The sequence below is a fragment of the Pan paniscus genome, chromosome 9, assembly GCF_029289425.2.
Source record: "Pan paniscus chromosome 9, NHGRI_mPanPan1-v2.0_pri, whole genome shotgun sequence".
NCBI classification, from domain to species: Eukaryota; Metazoa; Chordata; class Mammalia; order Primates; family Hominidae; genus Pan; species Pan paniscus.
Window position 1 is genome coordinate 11,079,984 of NC_073258.2, and position 15,754 is coordinate 11,095,737.

Here is a 15,754-nt window from a genome sequence, read left to right on the forward strand (position 1 = left end):
GCAGGAGAATCGCTTGAACCCAGGAGGTGGAGGTTGTAGTGAGCCGAGATCACGCCACCGCACCCCAGCCTGGGTGACAGAGTGAGACTCCATCTCAAAAAAAAATAAAATAAAAATAAAATAAAACAGATGGTGCTGGATAGACAAACAAACAAGCCCTAATCCAGACTAAGTTAATCAAGTAAATAAATTAGAAGGGTAGCATGATTACTCTAGAGGGGAAAGGCAGGGAGCTCAGCCAGCTTCCACAATAATTCAACACTTTCCTCCCTATACCATTTCATCCACACTCATCCACCCCCACCCCCAACAGGGAGGGACGAGAGTGAGTCACCCCTTTGACTCTGAAGGAGACTTCCTTTGGGAAAGGCTCTGAGACTGTCCCTACCTTCTCCCCCAGCAAGAAAACAAGATCGGAGAGCTATTCTCCAGGGATCTTAGGGTTCAGCCCTGCTTTAGGGCATGGGAGTGGGCAGGGAGAGGTGGGATTGGTACCTGGAGATCCCTTCTGGGCCCGAGGAAAGAATGGGCCCCCGGGGACAGGGCTGTGTCGGTGTTCCTCTGTGCAAGAGCTGCACAGCCAGCGATTGCAGTAGGTGCAGAGGATATGTGCTGCCCTCTTCTCCTTGCACTCAGAGCAGTTCTGGAAGCAGAGAGTTCTGGAGTTACTGATGTTATCCTCATTTGGGTCTGCCTCCACAAGTGGTAAATGCTCTAAAGACAGGGGTCCTGCAGGCCTATTCCTCCACCAGTTTGGAGTGTAATCTATTCTGCAGAGCTGTCTGGGAGTAACATGCCGGGGCTTGTGGAAGGAAGCATCCTTTGTAACCAAAAGAACAGTGGCTACTTCAGGTATGGTGGCTCACACCTGTAACCCCAGTACTTTGGGAGGCCAAGGCAGGAGGAGTGCTTGAGCCCAGGAGTTTCAGACTAGCCTGGGCAACATAGTGAGACCCCATCTCTACAAAAAATACAAAAATTAGCTGGGAGTGGTGGCACATGCCTGTAGTCCCAGCTACTAGGGAGACTGAGGTGGGAAGATCGCTTGAGCTCAGGAGGTCAAGGCTGCAGTGAGCCAAGATCGTACCACTACACTCCAGCCTGGGCAACAGAGGAAGACCCTGTCTCAAAAAAGGAGGAGGAAGAAGGAAAAGGAGAAGGAAGAAGAAGGAGGAGGAGGAAGAGGAGGAGAGGAGGAGGGGAAGGAGCAGAAGGAAAAGGAGGAAGGGAAGGAGGGAGGGAGGGAGGAGGAGAAGGAGCAGCAGCAGCAGCAGCAGCTGTCTCAGGGGCTGTTCACACAAGTCCTGTGCTGAAGCTAAGGATACCCAGATGCGTAAGCCAAGGATCTGATCTCACGCTATCCACAGCACACAGGATGGTACACATTAACTGAGTAATGCTGTAATTAAAAGGATGCAACACATGCTAAGGAAGCACAGGAAGCCTTCCTGGAACTCAGTCTAGGAGTGGCTAGGAAAGGTTTTACAAAAAGGAAACATTTGAGCTGGATACTGAATGACAAGTAGGTTCACCAGGCAGATAAGGGAGGAAAATGTTGTAACAGAGGGAAAGCACTGGCAAAAGCAGGAAATTCAATGTGCTTCAGAGAGGAGAAAGCCCACATATGAGAGTACACAGCAAGATGGTCAAATGCAACCAAGGAAGGGCAAGTATAGACCAGCGTTCAGAGTTGTGCTCCCACACCTGGGCTCTGCCTGATCTGAGGGTACCTAGGCCTCTCCTAGTCCAAATGTTCATTCATTTCGTAAGCAAATATCTTGCCCGGGCTATTATAAAACATCAAGAGAAGGGGAGATTTGGAAAAGTTGGCCTATCTGTGTCTGAATCACAGAGGCCACAAAACTGATGTGAATTCTGAAAGTTCTACTAATTAAACTATGAATTCCTTGAATGTAGAGTATATGGGTCGATCTCCCTAATATCCAGCACAGGGCCTGGCACATGTGAGACATTCAACACAAATCAGATACAGGAACAAGTAAGTAAATTTGTAAATTACTAATTTACTAATTTACCCTAGTGGAAAGAGGAACAGAAGGGCTGCCGGCCAATAAGTGATAAAAATTTCCTTAAGAAACTCAGGAAAAAGGTGATAGTTGTTAAATACAGGCAAGGTTAATAAACCCATTTAATCCAGGCTGGTACATGAATTTCAACTCAGGATGATTAAAAAAATAAAACAAAAGCCCAGTACTGGTATTTTTCAGCAAGAGCTGTAAGAGAGAGAAAAATAATTATATAGACAGTAAGCAACTCTTAATATACCTTAACTTACATTCACCTTCTGCTAAAGGGATTGACACAAAAAAAAGTCAATAATTTTCACTTAATAGAAAACCCCCTCATTGTTTCCCCCAACTCATGCATTTTTATTTTCTTCTAGATGGATGGATGGATGATTAGGAAAACTGATGGAGAAGTAACAAATCAGATGATGGAGTGATGGATGGATAGAAGACTTATGGACAGGGGCCTCACAGATTTCTGAAAAAGATCAGCTGCTTCTTTCCTTGTCCTGACTTACCCTGGCCATCTTGGGTTGCTCAGTAGGAACACAATGCAGAAAAAAATGTTCAGTTACATCCCTGGTAAGATATACTCATTCACACCCAGGACAGGAGATGAGCTCTGTGCAAGAAAGAAAGATAGCAGAGTCAGAGCAACATGGCTGATTATAACTAAGGCCTGGACATAAGGCTTTCTAATACACAACACCAAGATACATGGCAATACCCATGTGTGCCAAAATGAACTACACTTGATGCCATAGCCTGCATTTAGTATGTGGGTACCCTGAACATGACCATCCCATTGGGGCCTTCCCTACAGACCATCTGGTCTCCTCACATTCTTGTCTTTACCTGGTCCTACCTTCCTCCCCGCCCCATAAACCATGCTACTACAGGCCCAACCCTGCTTTGGTTCTGACAATCAGGTGCCTTCTTGCTGCTCCCATTCCTCATTCCACATCCCTGAGAGCACAGCTCCCATCACTAGCCAAGATCCAGAGTCAGTTTAGTCTGGGCACAGTTCCAGGTCATTAAGGTTACCACATAGCAGGATGACTTGGAAGATCTCGAAGCTACAGCCTCCAGGAGGCTTTAGTCAGAGAAAGGCAAGGCCTCCCTGCCCGCTCATCTAGGAGGTATTTTTCTCTTAGTACAGCATATACCAGTCAGTCTGCCTCTGAGGCTCAGAGGTCTTTTGGAGGGCTCTCTCCCCATAGTCCAAGTTAGATGCATCATATATATGTATATTTTACCTATGAACAGCTTGACCTACAATCTCTCCCCAGAGAAATACATCAGTCTCTAACATATTCTTCAGCATAGTGGGCTTCTGGACTATAAAAGCAGCAGAAAACTCCCACCCTGGAGACCACAGTGATTCTGCTGGCCCACCGCAAGGGCAGTCAACCTACTAGGAACAAGAAAATGAGCCTCTGGAGTAGGGCAAGGTACCTGTGTCCAGGGATGAGGGTGATCTGGAAAGGGGTTGGCTATGGCAGTGAATGCAGCAGTACCGCTACAATCTCCTCTGTCTCATCTCTTCAAAATACGAAAGAATGATATGATGGCAGTTGCTCCAGACTTATAGTCAGACAAATGTAAGTCCAAATACCAGGCTTACCAGCCAAAGACCTTGGGCAAAACACTTAATCTCACTTAATTGCCCTGTACCCCAGTTTCTTCATATGTAAAATAGGGAAAATAAGAGTTGCTGTGCACATTAAATTAGATAAAACTTCAGAAATCACATGGTCCTCCATGAATGTCAACTTTGGAGTTCAAAAGATTCCTCATATCCTATTCACAGTAATGCAATAAACTCAATTACCAACTCTCTGGTGATGAAAGTTAGTTTGAGTGGTAGATTCAAAAAATGGCCACAAATTCTTCCCCTCCCTGCATCCATACCCTTGCAATCCTACCATCAAAAGGTAAGACTCTCCACGAGCTTCAGGTCAGTGATGAGTTTTTAATTTTTAAAAGAGGTAGGACCCTTTGCCCTTTGAATCTAAGCTCACCTTGTGACTTTCTTTGGCCAACAGAATGCAGCAAAAGTGACAAGTTCCCCAAGCCTAGACCTCAGTGGCCTTATATAATTCTGCTCTTGTTCTTAGAACTTTAAGAGTGCCATGTGAAAAATCTAACCTGGCATTGAGACTGCTGGAAGATGAGAGATCATGCAGAGAGAGTTCTCAGTTGTCTCAGGCATCCCACCTGAGGCCATCATAGACCAGCCAGCCCCAACTAACCCACTAGCTGAACAGAGATGCAAGAGTGAACACAGTCATAATTAGCTAAGCCCAGGCCAAACCAGAAGAATTACCCAGCGAATCCCAGCCCAAACAGCCAAACTGTAGAATCATAAAATAAATAAAGTTTAGTTGTTTTAACCACAAAGTTTAGAGGTGGCTTGTTATGCAGTAAAAGCTAACTGATACATCCCAGGAAAATAGAAATCCACAAAATCATGAAAAATAATAGTTTAATACTCCCTCACCCCACCAAAAAAGAAAAGAAAAGAAAAGAAAAACTTTCTGAGTTTTTGCAGAGCCATGGGTGTTAATGACAGGACTGTATCTGGAATGTCCTGCATATTCTCCTGCCTGTCAAGAACAATGGCCAGAGGTGGAGAAGGATGCTCTCCACAGGTGACATCATCCAAGGGAATAAGGCTACTGTCCCTCTCTTCCACTTGGCTCACCCTGAGGTGACCTCCTCATCTACAGCAGGACAGAAATGCTGCTCTAATTGTTGAAAACGACTTCCACAAGACGTCCCTGGTACCAGATGCCCAAACATCAGTCATTGTAACATGGCCTCACGAGCAGAATGAAAAAAGAGAAAGAACTGAATAGGTCAAACAAGGCCTCATCACACATCCTCTCTGCTCCCTTGGCCTTAAAGCCAAAGTCCTCAGCTTGGCATTCAATGCCCCTTGCAAATTGACCTTATCTCTCTCTCATCTCATCTTTAGCTTTGCCTAACATACAACCTGTGTTTTTGCCATGCCCAACATCTCTGCTATCTCTTGAATACACCAAACTTTTGCACAACTCTGTGTCTGTGAAAAATGCTGTTTCCTCTTCCTGAAATATTCTTTCTTGCCCCTCTCCTTTTCAGATAAACTCCTATTCATCCTTTCATACCTGTTCAAATGTTCCACCTTTGAGCAGCAGGATTAATTTCCCCCGGGATGAGTTAATTAGTCCCTCTTCAGGGTTCCCGCAGCACCCTGAACATCCTTCCAGTACAACGAATATCACATTGCATTTTAAATACCTGTTCATACGTCTGCACACAAAAATAAACCACAGTTGGTATTAAAGGATATTACCTGGTTTTTAGCAGATTGAACAATTATAGAGTAAGTCCTCACTTAACATCAGTGATAGGTTCTTGGAAACGGCAACTTTAAGTATGATGACATATAATGAAACCAGTTTTTTTCATCAACATTATAACAAAAGTATGTTTACTTAAGGAACTGCTGTACATTGTTTTGCTTAAAATCACAGTTTTTAAGAATCTAGTTGATGATGGTAAATGAGGACTGCATTTCTGTTTTTTTTTGTTTTTGTTTTTTTGTTTTGACGTGGAGTCTTGCTCTGTCACCCAGGGTGGACTGCAGCAGCACAATCTCGGCTCACGGCAACCTCTGCCTCTTGGGTTCAAGCAATTATCCTGCCTCAGCCTCCTGAGTAGCTGGGATTACAGGCACCTGCCACTACGCCTGGCTATTTTTGTATTTTTAGTAGAGACAGGGTTTCACCATGTTGGCCAGGCTGATCTCGAACTCCTGACCTCAAGTGATCCACCCACCTCAGCCTCCCAAAGTGCTGGGATTACAGGCATGAGCCACTGTGCCTGGCAGAGGACTGCATTTTTCGGGAGTTTGTGTGTTCCATGTGTACTCCTTGCACTCACAGCACTGAAAGTAGTAAGAAGCCACCTGGAAGTTTTCTGGAAAAAAAGCCAGTGCAGGTTTATAAGGAAAGCAGAGGTGTGGGGCTTGGGAAAAGCTTTTAATTAAAAAATATGAGTTCTAGGCCCAGGGCTGGCAGTATCTAACTATGTAACCTTGGGTAAGTCACCCCCTTTCACTCAACCTTACTTTCTACACCATTAAAATGAGGGAATAGGAATGCAGGGGAGTACAAATTATCCAACCCATTTACTCTGCCTACAGCAGCCAGACGTTTTTTTCTCCTGGAGGCCAGGCACGGTGGCTCATGCCTGTAATCCCAACATTTTGGAATGCCAAGGCAGGAGGATCACCTGAGGTCAGGAGTTCGAGACCAGCTTGGTCAACATAGAAAAACCCAGTCTCTACTAAAAATACAAAAATTAGCCAGGCGTGGTGGTGGGCACCCTGTAATCCCAGCCTCGGGAGGCCAAGGCAGGAGAATTGCTTGAAGCTAGGAGGCGGAACTTGCAGTGAGCTGAGATTATGCCACTGCATCCCAGCCTGGGCGACAGAGTGAGACTCTGTCTCCAAAAAAAAATTAAAATAAAAATAAAAAATTAAAAAAAAAAAAATTCTCTTGGGCAAGATAGGAAGGAACAGACAGCCAAATGGCAACCTGGCTATCAGCCTTGTCAGAAAGTCAGGGAACAAGATCGTAGTTGAAAGGAATCCTGGATTTAAGAGATTAGCCCTCTAAGAGGGGCTGTGCAGCAAAGAGCAGAGGTGGAGAACCATCACAGTGGTGCAGGCATTGTCCCAGGGAGGCTGCGGGCCCCAGAGTGGATCCAAAGGACATGCACTCCCTTTGTGTCACAACACCTTTGTCCAGAAATTCTTCTCTTCCCTCACAAAGTCCCTAACCCCATCAAGCTGTGTCAACCTTGACTTTTTATTATTTTTAAAGAGATTCTCCATCTTTTAATGAGGATATCAAAACAAAGTTTTACTTTAGACAAGGCATATATCAACTCTTAGAGCTATGTATAATCAAACATCTACTTAACAATATTTAATATTAGTTTAGTTATAAATACATATTTAAATGACACTGCACATAAAATATTATTTAGATATCACGCTTTTTTCTATTTTATTCAGTTAATTATTATTCAAATGACAGCCCTACTCTTGTGTTTCACATATAAGAACACTGATTCTGAGAAATATAGAGACAGGGCCCCAAGTCCACATGATTATCCTCAGGAGATGTGGGGCTTCTGCCTCCAGAATGAGGAAGTCACAGACACCAGAGGTGTCACAAGTGCAAACACTTCTGTTCCTTGAGAGGTGTGGGATAAATTTTCATGTGTACACCACCACTCTCTGAACCAGGCACTTTACATGTGTAAAAAATTCCCCAGGCGAATACAATGTACAACCAAGTTTGAGACCCAGCACCTTAGAGAGAGCATCCCCTTCCCCTGTGGCTGAGCCTGATAGCTGTCTCCTGTATCATGCAGCTGAGAAAGGCAGGCTCACCCCGCTTTAAAAAGAGACTCTAAGAAGTTAGGAAAGACTCTGAATTCAGCTGTGATGTAGCTCCCCTCTGGCAGAGAAAAGGGCAGATTCCCAACAGACAGGTAGTGACCTGATATCCCTGTACCCGGGGATTGGCACTGAGCTGGGAGCCAGACTCCCACAGCTCAACTGCAGGACCCATGAGCAGGCCTAGAGTGCAGCCTGAGGTTTGGCACTACCAAGACCGCTGCTGGGACCTAGAACATGTGCTGAGCCTAGGACTTAGTGAGGCAGCAAGGAAGTGGGGCCCACACATGTCTGTTTCAGACATGAACAGCAGGGCCAGTGCAATACGGACACCAGAGAGGTAGGGGAGGAGAGAAATCCCAAAGAGGTCTCAGAAAGCTGGTATCGGGTCAGCTTAGGCCACCAAGTGAGGACACACTTGTTGCATAAGCCTGAGGCCAATGCTAAGCAATCCTCTGAGGGTTAGGAAGCCTTCATTCCACAGCTCTTGTCCAGGGCTCCAGGCAACTTGAAGCTGGGGTCCGAACTCTGATCCCAACAGAGCAATAGCATCCACTGGAGGAGCCTGATGCTCCTCCGCTAGTTCCAACCCGTAGACCCAAAGCTGGACAGAGCTTCACTGTTCATCCAGCCAATTCCCCACCACACAGATGATGACATGGAAGCCCTGAGACAGGGAGGAGCTTAGCTAAAATCACATGGCCCTTGTATAACATAGGTGATACCGTGAACCACTAAACAGTCCCTGATTACCTCTGTAGCCACAGGTAAGATGCTCTACCTCCCTATGCCTCTGTCAGACACTAAGCAACGAGAAAAAACACTCTAGTTGTATCCTCTGGCAGGCTGGACATCCTCACTAACAGTTCTGCCCTCCCACCCCCGGGCAGCCCCAGTCTACTGAGCACCAGGAGCACCAGCTAAGGCCCCCACCACACAGCCCCTGAAGGCTTCCTCCAACCCACCACTCAGAGCAGCACCACCTTCAAGAAACATGTTGCACCCAATCCCCAAATACCCAGACCCTGCTAGAAAGACAAATTTTTGTCCAAGTCACCCCTAAAGTGACTGCTGCTTCTGCCCCAGCTGCCAGCAGGCTTATCTGTGGCCCTGCTGCCGTGATTAGAGCAACACTGGGAGAGAAGTCAGAGAAGCGACAGGTGAGACCACCACAGGTCCCAGAGGATGGTGCTTACCAAGCGCCCAGGAACACCCACCCTGCATGCTGCAGCCAGGCAGGCTGCAAGGCCTAAGCCTCGGGGAGTGGATACTGGATAGGGTAAGGGGAGCAGCCTGGATCCTCTCCTCCTTTCTCTGATGCATCCTCAGCCAGGGCTGCATTTCTCTAGCTCACCTGAGATACTCCTGCAAGAAAGAGCTTGGTTGACTCCTCCTGTTTCTGTTTATCTCGAAGGCTCTGCAGCAATTTTCCCAAACTGAACAGCAAGAGGGAGACCTCAAAGAGGCGACTCTCTTCCTAGCTGCATCTCCTTCCTAATCCTCTGGGTGCCTTGGAATAGAAGCTCAGAAGGAAGAAAACGACATTTTCAACTTTCAGGAACTAGCTCTGTCGCCCTCTGCACAGCTCGGGAGACAGCACTCTCAGCCTTTTAGGACTCCATCCAAAAATCCTTCAGCCCTCCATGTTCCCCAAAATGACAGTGCTCATGTGTGGCTGGAACCTGCCCCGATCCGGCAGCTCATTTAAATAGAGCTCATCACAACAACAGTGTTGGTGGTGAAGTGAGTAGCTGCAGGGCCCTGGGGACCCCCTGTTTATACGTAGGAAGAATGATGCAATCTGGGTATCAAAATAGCAATCCAGAATGGAATAACAGGCTCACGCAGCAGCGGTGCCTGCACAGCCAGAGCTCAAGTTGACACACTCTGTCAGCCCCACACTGCTGCAGCACGCAGATGCCAGGCACACACTCTCACCGCATCATTTTAAAAAACAGCAGGAGCCCAAGATATCCCTCCATGCCCCCGGCACTGAAGGAGGGTGTGGGGGGGGGCCTTCAACAGACATTGAAATCTGTCTCCTACATACTCACCTGCTCCTGCCACTTCACCTGAAGTCCTTATCCTGTGACGTCACAGTCAGTTGCCATAGTGACCAATTGTCCGTCACAAGCAGAGGATTAGGACTTCGGATGGAGAAGACACACATTTATGATGCACAAAGGTCCTGGGAGGTCTCCCTTGGCAGCTAACTCTACCCACCAGGAAGATCCAGTCACACACAAGCAGGGAGGGAAAAAGGGAAGGATGAACAGGGTTGACTGGAGGAGACATTAGGATGGGGCAAGACTATAAGTACAGCATAATTTCAAAAGCACAGAGCAACCAGATGAGGGGGAGTGGCAGGGATGTGCTTGGAAAGACCGGCAGGAGAGTAAGCTCCTGAAGGGACCTGAATGCTAAGCTCAGGAGCTTGACCTTCATCCTAAAATAAAAGGCAGCCCAAAAAGTTTCTGGAGAGTGACTGAGCTGGGCTTTATGATTATCTTGATGGACTGAACACAGGGAGGTCAGGGTAGTTGAGCATTAATGGGACCCTAAATAAGGGTAAAAATGGAAAAAAGCAAAAGAAGACTCATTTCAAAGAGAACTGACAGGACACAAGCAAATTAGGATGTTGGGGCTAGTGGTGGTGTGTGAAGAACAAGGAATCAAGTGGAGGGGCTGTCATGAACAGAGGTAGGTAACAGGAGGAAGAAGAGAGCAGTGGCCAAATCTCATGTTATCTATACCTTCCTTTCTCTGGCATCCTTGCCCTCTTAATATCAGGCCTCATTCTGCCTTGCCTGGACCAGTGATGCCCAAATCTGGAGAGCTTGTTAGAAATCCTGAATCTACCAAACCCAAATCTCTTGTGTGTGGGTGTGGGACTGGGAATCTGTATTTTTAGCACGCATCACAAACAATTCTTAGGCATTCAGACCAGCACTGGTTCAAGGCCCAGCAATCAGGAACCAATGGCCTGGACAGCTGCGGTTGTCCAGCAGGTCTTCCTGTATCCAGTCCTGTCTCCTCCAATCATTCTTCTCACTGGGCCAACATGAATTGTTTTTTTCTTGTTTGTTTGTCTTTGTTTGTTTTGAGACAGTGTTTCATTCTGTCACCCAGGCTGGAGTGTGGTGGCATGATCATGGCTCACTGCAGCCTCAACCTCCTGGGCTCAAGTGATACTCCTGCCTCGGCCCCCCAAGCAGCTGGGACTACAGGTGTGCAACCAGCTTATTTATTTTTTATTTTCTATTTTTTGTAGAGACAGGGCCTTATTATGTTGCCCAGGCTGGTGCTGAACTCCTGACCTCAGGATATGTGACCATATTCCACTGATCAAAAACCTTCGATGGCTCCACTGTCCACAGAATAGCTTAATCAAGATCCTTCACAATTTGGCCCTAAATTTCCTTTCTGAACAGAATCCCCACTTCTCTCCTTCAAGCATCCCATACTCCAGCCAAAATTAACTCCCTCCTGTTTCTAATATTTGCCTTCCCCTCCCCTGCGTGTGCCTCATCCTAACACTATTCCCTACCTGGGAGTCCCTTGCACATTTTTCTGACTCTGCCTGGTTCCTCCACAGCTATTCCTACTTGGTGTCACCTACAGATTCAAACCACCCAATTTCCCCAGACAGAACCTAAAACAGGGGTCAGAAAACCATAGACTGCCTGTTCTTGTAAATAAAGAATACAGTAATGCCCATTCATTTCCATATTGTCTATGGCTGCCTTCTGCTTTTCTGCTACAATGGTAGAGCTAAGTAGTTGTAACAGAGACTGTATGACCCACGAAGCCTAAAATATTTACTATCTAGCCTTGTGCAGAAAGTTTATGACATCTGGCCTAAAGCAACAGCTCCTTAAATTGTGCTAGCCTCACCCTTTGGAGTTTAATTCTGATTACGGGGATTTTGCTTGTTCCAAGCCCACGTCCATCTTTGTGAACTCTAGTTCTGATAACTGGGTCACATCTGAGCTGGACCTTCAAGTTTGTGTAGGATGTTTCAAGCAAGAAAAGGCATTTCAGGAGGAAACAACATCATAAATGGAGAATTATAGATATGAAAGTGTGAGGTCTCTTTGGAAAGTCTTGTAAGGCTACAACATATAGACAAATGACAGGAGGTAAGGCTACAGCATTAGTTTGGGACCAGATTATGAAAAGACTTGGAGGCCATGCTAAGTGTCTGTTCTAAACTGCAAGCAATTGGAAGCCTTTAGAGAGCTAGAAGTGCAGTCCCGGAGTCAGAGGGAGTGATCAGGGTCAAAGCTAGAGGATTTGGAAGCATAACCACAGTAGCAATAAGTGAAGTGAGGTCAGGAAAAATATCACTGTAGGAAAGAATAGGGAATAAACTGAGGTCAGGCAGATATCCAGGGACTGTGAGGAAGAGCCAGACAGCCGGCCTGAGCCAAGAGTCAGAATCTGGCTATGAAAGCCAGGTGACTGGCTGGGGCTGGAGATGGATGCACGATCCACAGCCTTCAGAGCCCATGCTCCTAGGAACCACCTGGCTGTGAAACAGGCTTTCTGTGCCAAGAAAGTACCCACAGTATAATGCAAAAAGTACAGGTAGGATGAGTCTGGGCTCATTTCATCTGATAGACCCTCACTGACCGAGGTAGCACCTCTGTCTCTTTTCATCCCAAATCTTAAAGTCGATCCAAAAACTGATGCACTGACACACTCCATGCAAAACCACTGATCCCTTTTCCAGCTGGGCCTGGAGACAGAGAGTCATTTGGGGAACCAAGGGCAGCATCCTATTCTGGGTCTGTAGTTTCTACTGGCCCTCAAGCCCAGGAAAGCCCTGGACTGTCAGGCAAAGGAGCTGGATTTTTTTCCTGGCTCTGCAAGTGACCGATTATGTGGTTTTCAGCAGGATCCTAGCCCTTCCTGGACTCCTGATGCTTCATCTATGCAGGAGGGATTGGAGATTAAGGGCCTTCCCTGCCTTTTGGCCTCCACAGCACTCAACCCTAACCGCTCCCCCTTAAATCAGAAAGTTCCAGCAGACAAGAGGCCCCTCAAAGATCCCATCCATCAATCACAGCCATCTCGAGCTCCCTCCCTCAGCAAATCTGTTCTAGCTATAGCCTTCCAAGCAGCACTGGCAGCAGCAAGCACCTCCCCCAAAACACAGCCTGCCTCCTTTCCATTACCGGGGGAATTGCTCTCCCAGTAATGGGTCCTGTTCTGGGGTGCCAGTGCTACTCCCAGGGCCCTAGAGAGCCAATTAAGGCGAGGAAACTGTTCATGAACTAAAAAGCCACTCCACTGATAGGGCTCCAGGCTCCAGCTTCTGCACCTGCTGCACACCCAGCTCAGCAGCCTGCCCTTCACCTGGGAGACTTGAGTTACTGCCCACAACAGACTTTACAAGGCTGGACACACTGCAGCACCTGGAATGAGCAAAGAGTAGTCACCCACCTCCCAGGCTCCTACAGCTGAGATCTCACCTCTGGCCTCCCATTCCCACCCAAGACCATTAGAACCCCTGCAGCTGAGCTGCTCATTAAGATAAGTGTCATTTCCCTCTCTGACTCTAAGGTTGTAGCATCTTGCATCAGTTCCCTCTCTTTGGATATTCCTAAAGTCCCAAGGCCTGCCCACCGAGGGACCGTGATTGCTCCTCCTTTCAGCATTAGTAGTGTTCAGGGGATGCTGTCACTCTTCACTAGCTTCAAGAAGCATGGGACTATGGTAGTTATTTGGTGTTCTAAAATCTCATTAAGTCTAGCCCTGAAAGCCAGAAAGGGCTTAGAATTGCCCAGTCAATTAGTGCTAGTGTCCAGGTGAGCTCTAGGGTCTGTGACTTCCAGCTACATCCTCAACTTTGAAAATGGGAAAAATAAGATACTAAACAAGTAGATTCTGAAATCTGTATCTAAGTATCAAAGTCTTCCAGCCATGATTTGTCTTTTAATTGATTTGAAGAGAAACAATAAGTAATGTTCCTTTTCCTCACATGGGGAAGGAAATATCCAATCAATTCCCTCTTCCCTTTCCTAAAATGACAAATAAAACCACAGCAACTCTGAGAACCTTGAAGACAGAGCCAGCATATGGTAAGAGTCAGTTTCAGGGATGTTAGCTCCCTTCAGAGCTTGCTACATTTACTTAAAGTATCATTTTGGTACTCAGTGACCAACTTTCCAGACAGAATTTGACCTGGGACCATTCTTAATTAGCCAAAAAAGCAAATAGCCCCAAGGAGATATTCTCATTGGCTGAGAAAATCCAATTCCAATAGCTAGCATTTGTGTACCCAGCCATCCCACTGCATGGCTAGGCCACTGTATTCTCACCACATTCCTACCTTTGCTCTGGTCCCCATCATTAGCTTTTGAAGATCTTGCCCAGCTGGTCTCCTCAGTACCTGAGAGGTGACGCAGACCCATCTTCCTAGTTGCTGGGGAGAATCTCAGCTAGGCTGTGGCTGTATTAATTAAAGATTTGCACTTGATCCAGCAATTCAAATACTGAGTATACAATAGTCCCCCCCTTATTCATGGGGGCTACTTTCCAAGATGCCTGAAACAGTGGATAGTACCAAACCCTATATATACTATATTTTTCCTATGCATACATACCTATGATAAAGTTTAATTTGTAAATTAGGCACAGTAGGAGATTAACAATAACTAATAATAAAATAGAACAACTATAAGAATATACTGTAATAAAAGCAACATGAATGCAGCCTCTACTGTCTCGCTCTCGCTCTCTTCCCCCTGCCCCCCCACAAAATCTCTTAATATTTTCAGGCTGTGAGTAACTAAAAACTTGAAAAGCAAAACCTTGGATGCGGGGGGAGGGGACTACTGTATTTCCAAAGAAAATGAAATCAGCATGTCAGAGACATACCTGCACTCCCATGTTCACTGCTGTATTATTCACAATAGCCAGGACAGGGAATCAACCTAAGTGTCTACTGATGAATGGATAAAGAAAATGTGATATATATACACAATACTATTCAACCATTAAAAAAAAGGAAAACCTGTCATTTGTGACAACATGGTTGTACTTACAGCACATTGTAAGTGAAATAAGCCAGGTACGGAAAGACAAATACTGTATAAGCTCACTCACGTAGAATCTAAAAAAACTGATCTCATAAAAGCGGAGAGTAAAAGAGCAGCTACCAGGGGCTAGAGTGGTTGGCAGGGGGCAAGGGTAGTTAGGGAGATGTTGGTGAAAGAATACAAAATCCAAGTTAGATAGCAGGAGTCAGTTCAAGAGATCCATTGTACAGCATGATAAGTATGGTTAATAATATATTGTATTCTTGAAAGATGCCAAGAGAGTAGATGTAAAGTGTTCTCACCACCAAAATGATAACTATGTGAGGTGTTGTATATGTTAACTGGCTAGATTTAGTCATTCTGCAACGTATCTATACTTCAAAACATCATGTTGTACACTGTAAATACATACAGTTTTACATGTCAGTTAAAAATTTTTTTAATTAAAAAATATTTATATTTGCTGGCTCAGGCTGCAGGATTTGTTCTTTCTTCAAAGATTTTCCATGGACTCTCCTCATCAGTTTGGTATTCTAAGTGAGCGTGGACTCTCCCCGTGAGCAAAGTGCCACAATGTCGATCGCAAGCTTTGAAGACAGGTGAACCTGAATTTGACCTTACCGGGCAGTAGTTGTTAACCTTAGTCTATAAATATCCCAATCCTCATATTTTTCATCTATAAAATGGGAATACTAATACCTACTTTATAAGGCTGCTGTGAAGTTTACAAAAGATAATGCCTGTACAGTGTCTGCCAACCAGTAAGTGCTTGATAAATGCATTTTGTAACTCCCACTTGAAGAACAAAAAGGGACACATCACAAGTGAAAAAAGCCTTCTACCCAGGCTTTATTGATTAAGTCATTTATTCTATAAATATTCACTTAAGACCTCCTCTCCTGTATCATGTTCTGTGTTGGGCTGCGGGGTTACAAACATGAAAGGCACCGTCTGGTTGAATGAGAAGATGCCTACCTCATGACATCCCCTCAGTTCCAAGCCCCAGAGCAGGAGTACAGCCCTGGGGAGGCTCTGTTGAAGAATTAGAGTTGAAAACAAGCTGGACAGACCCTGAGCCCAGGCACAGCCCCTCTTCCATTCAACATAGCAACTGCTCGGCTCTGCCCAGCGAGTAGGAGAAACAGGTTTATAGAAATGAACTCAGCCCCATGCAGGGTGGCTCCATCTGGTTGGAGGCATTGAAGCTAGGAACTTGTTTATTCCTCAGCTTC

The 15,754-nt window shown here is 45.8% G+C and overlaps 1 protein-coding gene across 12 annotated transcripts in view; it reads right to left on the reverse strand.

The window, feature by feature from the left end:
* The window catches only part of TRIM66 (tripartite motif containing 66), a 70,525-nt gene that overhangs the window by 37,121 nt on the left and 17,650 nt on the right, over nucleotides 1–15,754 (reverse strand). For 2 of the 12 annotated variants that reach the window (XM_063608367.1, XM_063608366.1), the window contains 2 exons: nucleotides 2,546–2,649; nucleotides 496–643 (listed from right to left, as the gene is read on the reverse strand). In XM_063608367.1, coding sequence (XP_063464437.1) covers nucleotides 496–643; nucleotides 2,546–2,554 — 157 coding nt within the window. In that variant the 5' untranslated portion in view covers nucleotides 2,555–2,649. Of the gene's footprint in view, nucleotides 1–495; nucleotides 644–2,545; nucleotides 2,650–5,176; nucleotides 5,322–5,849; nucleotides 5,991–8,833; nucleotides 13,770–13,813; nucleotides 15,088–15,754 lie in introns of those variants that run through there. The other 10 variants (XM_034932099.3, XM_063608362.1, XM_063608364.1 and 7 more) reach the window with 10 other exon arrangements.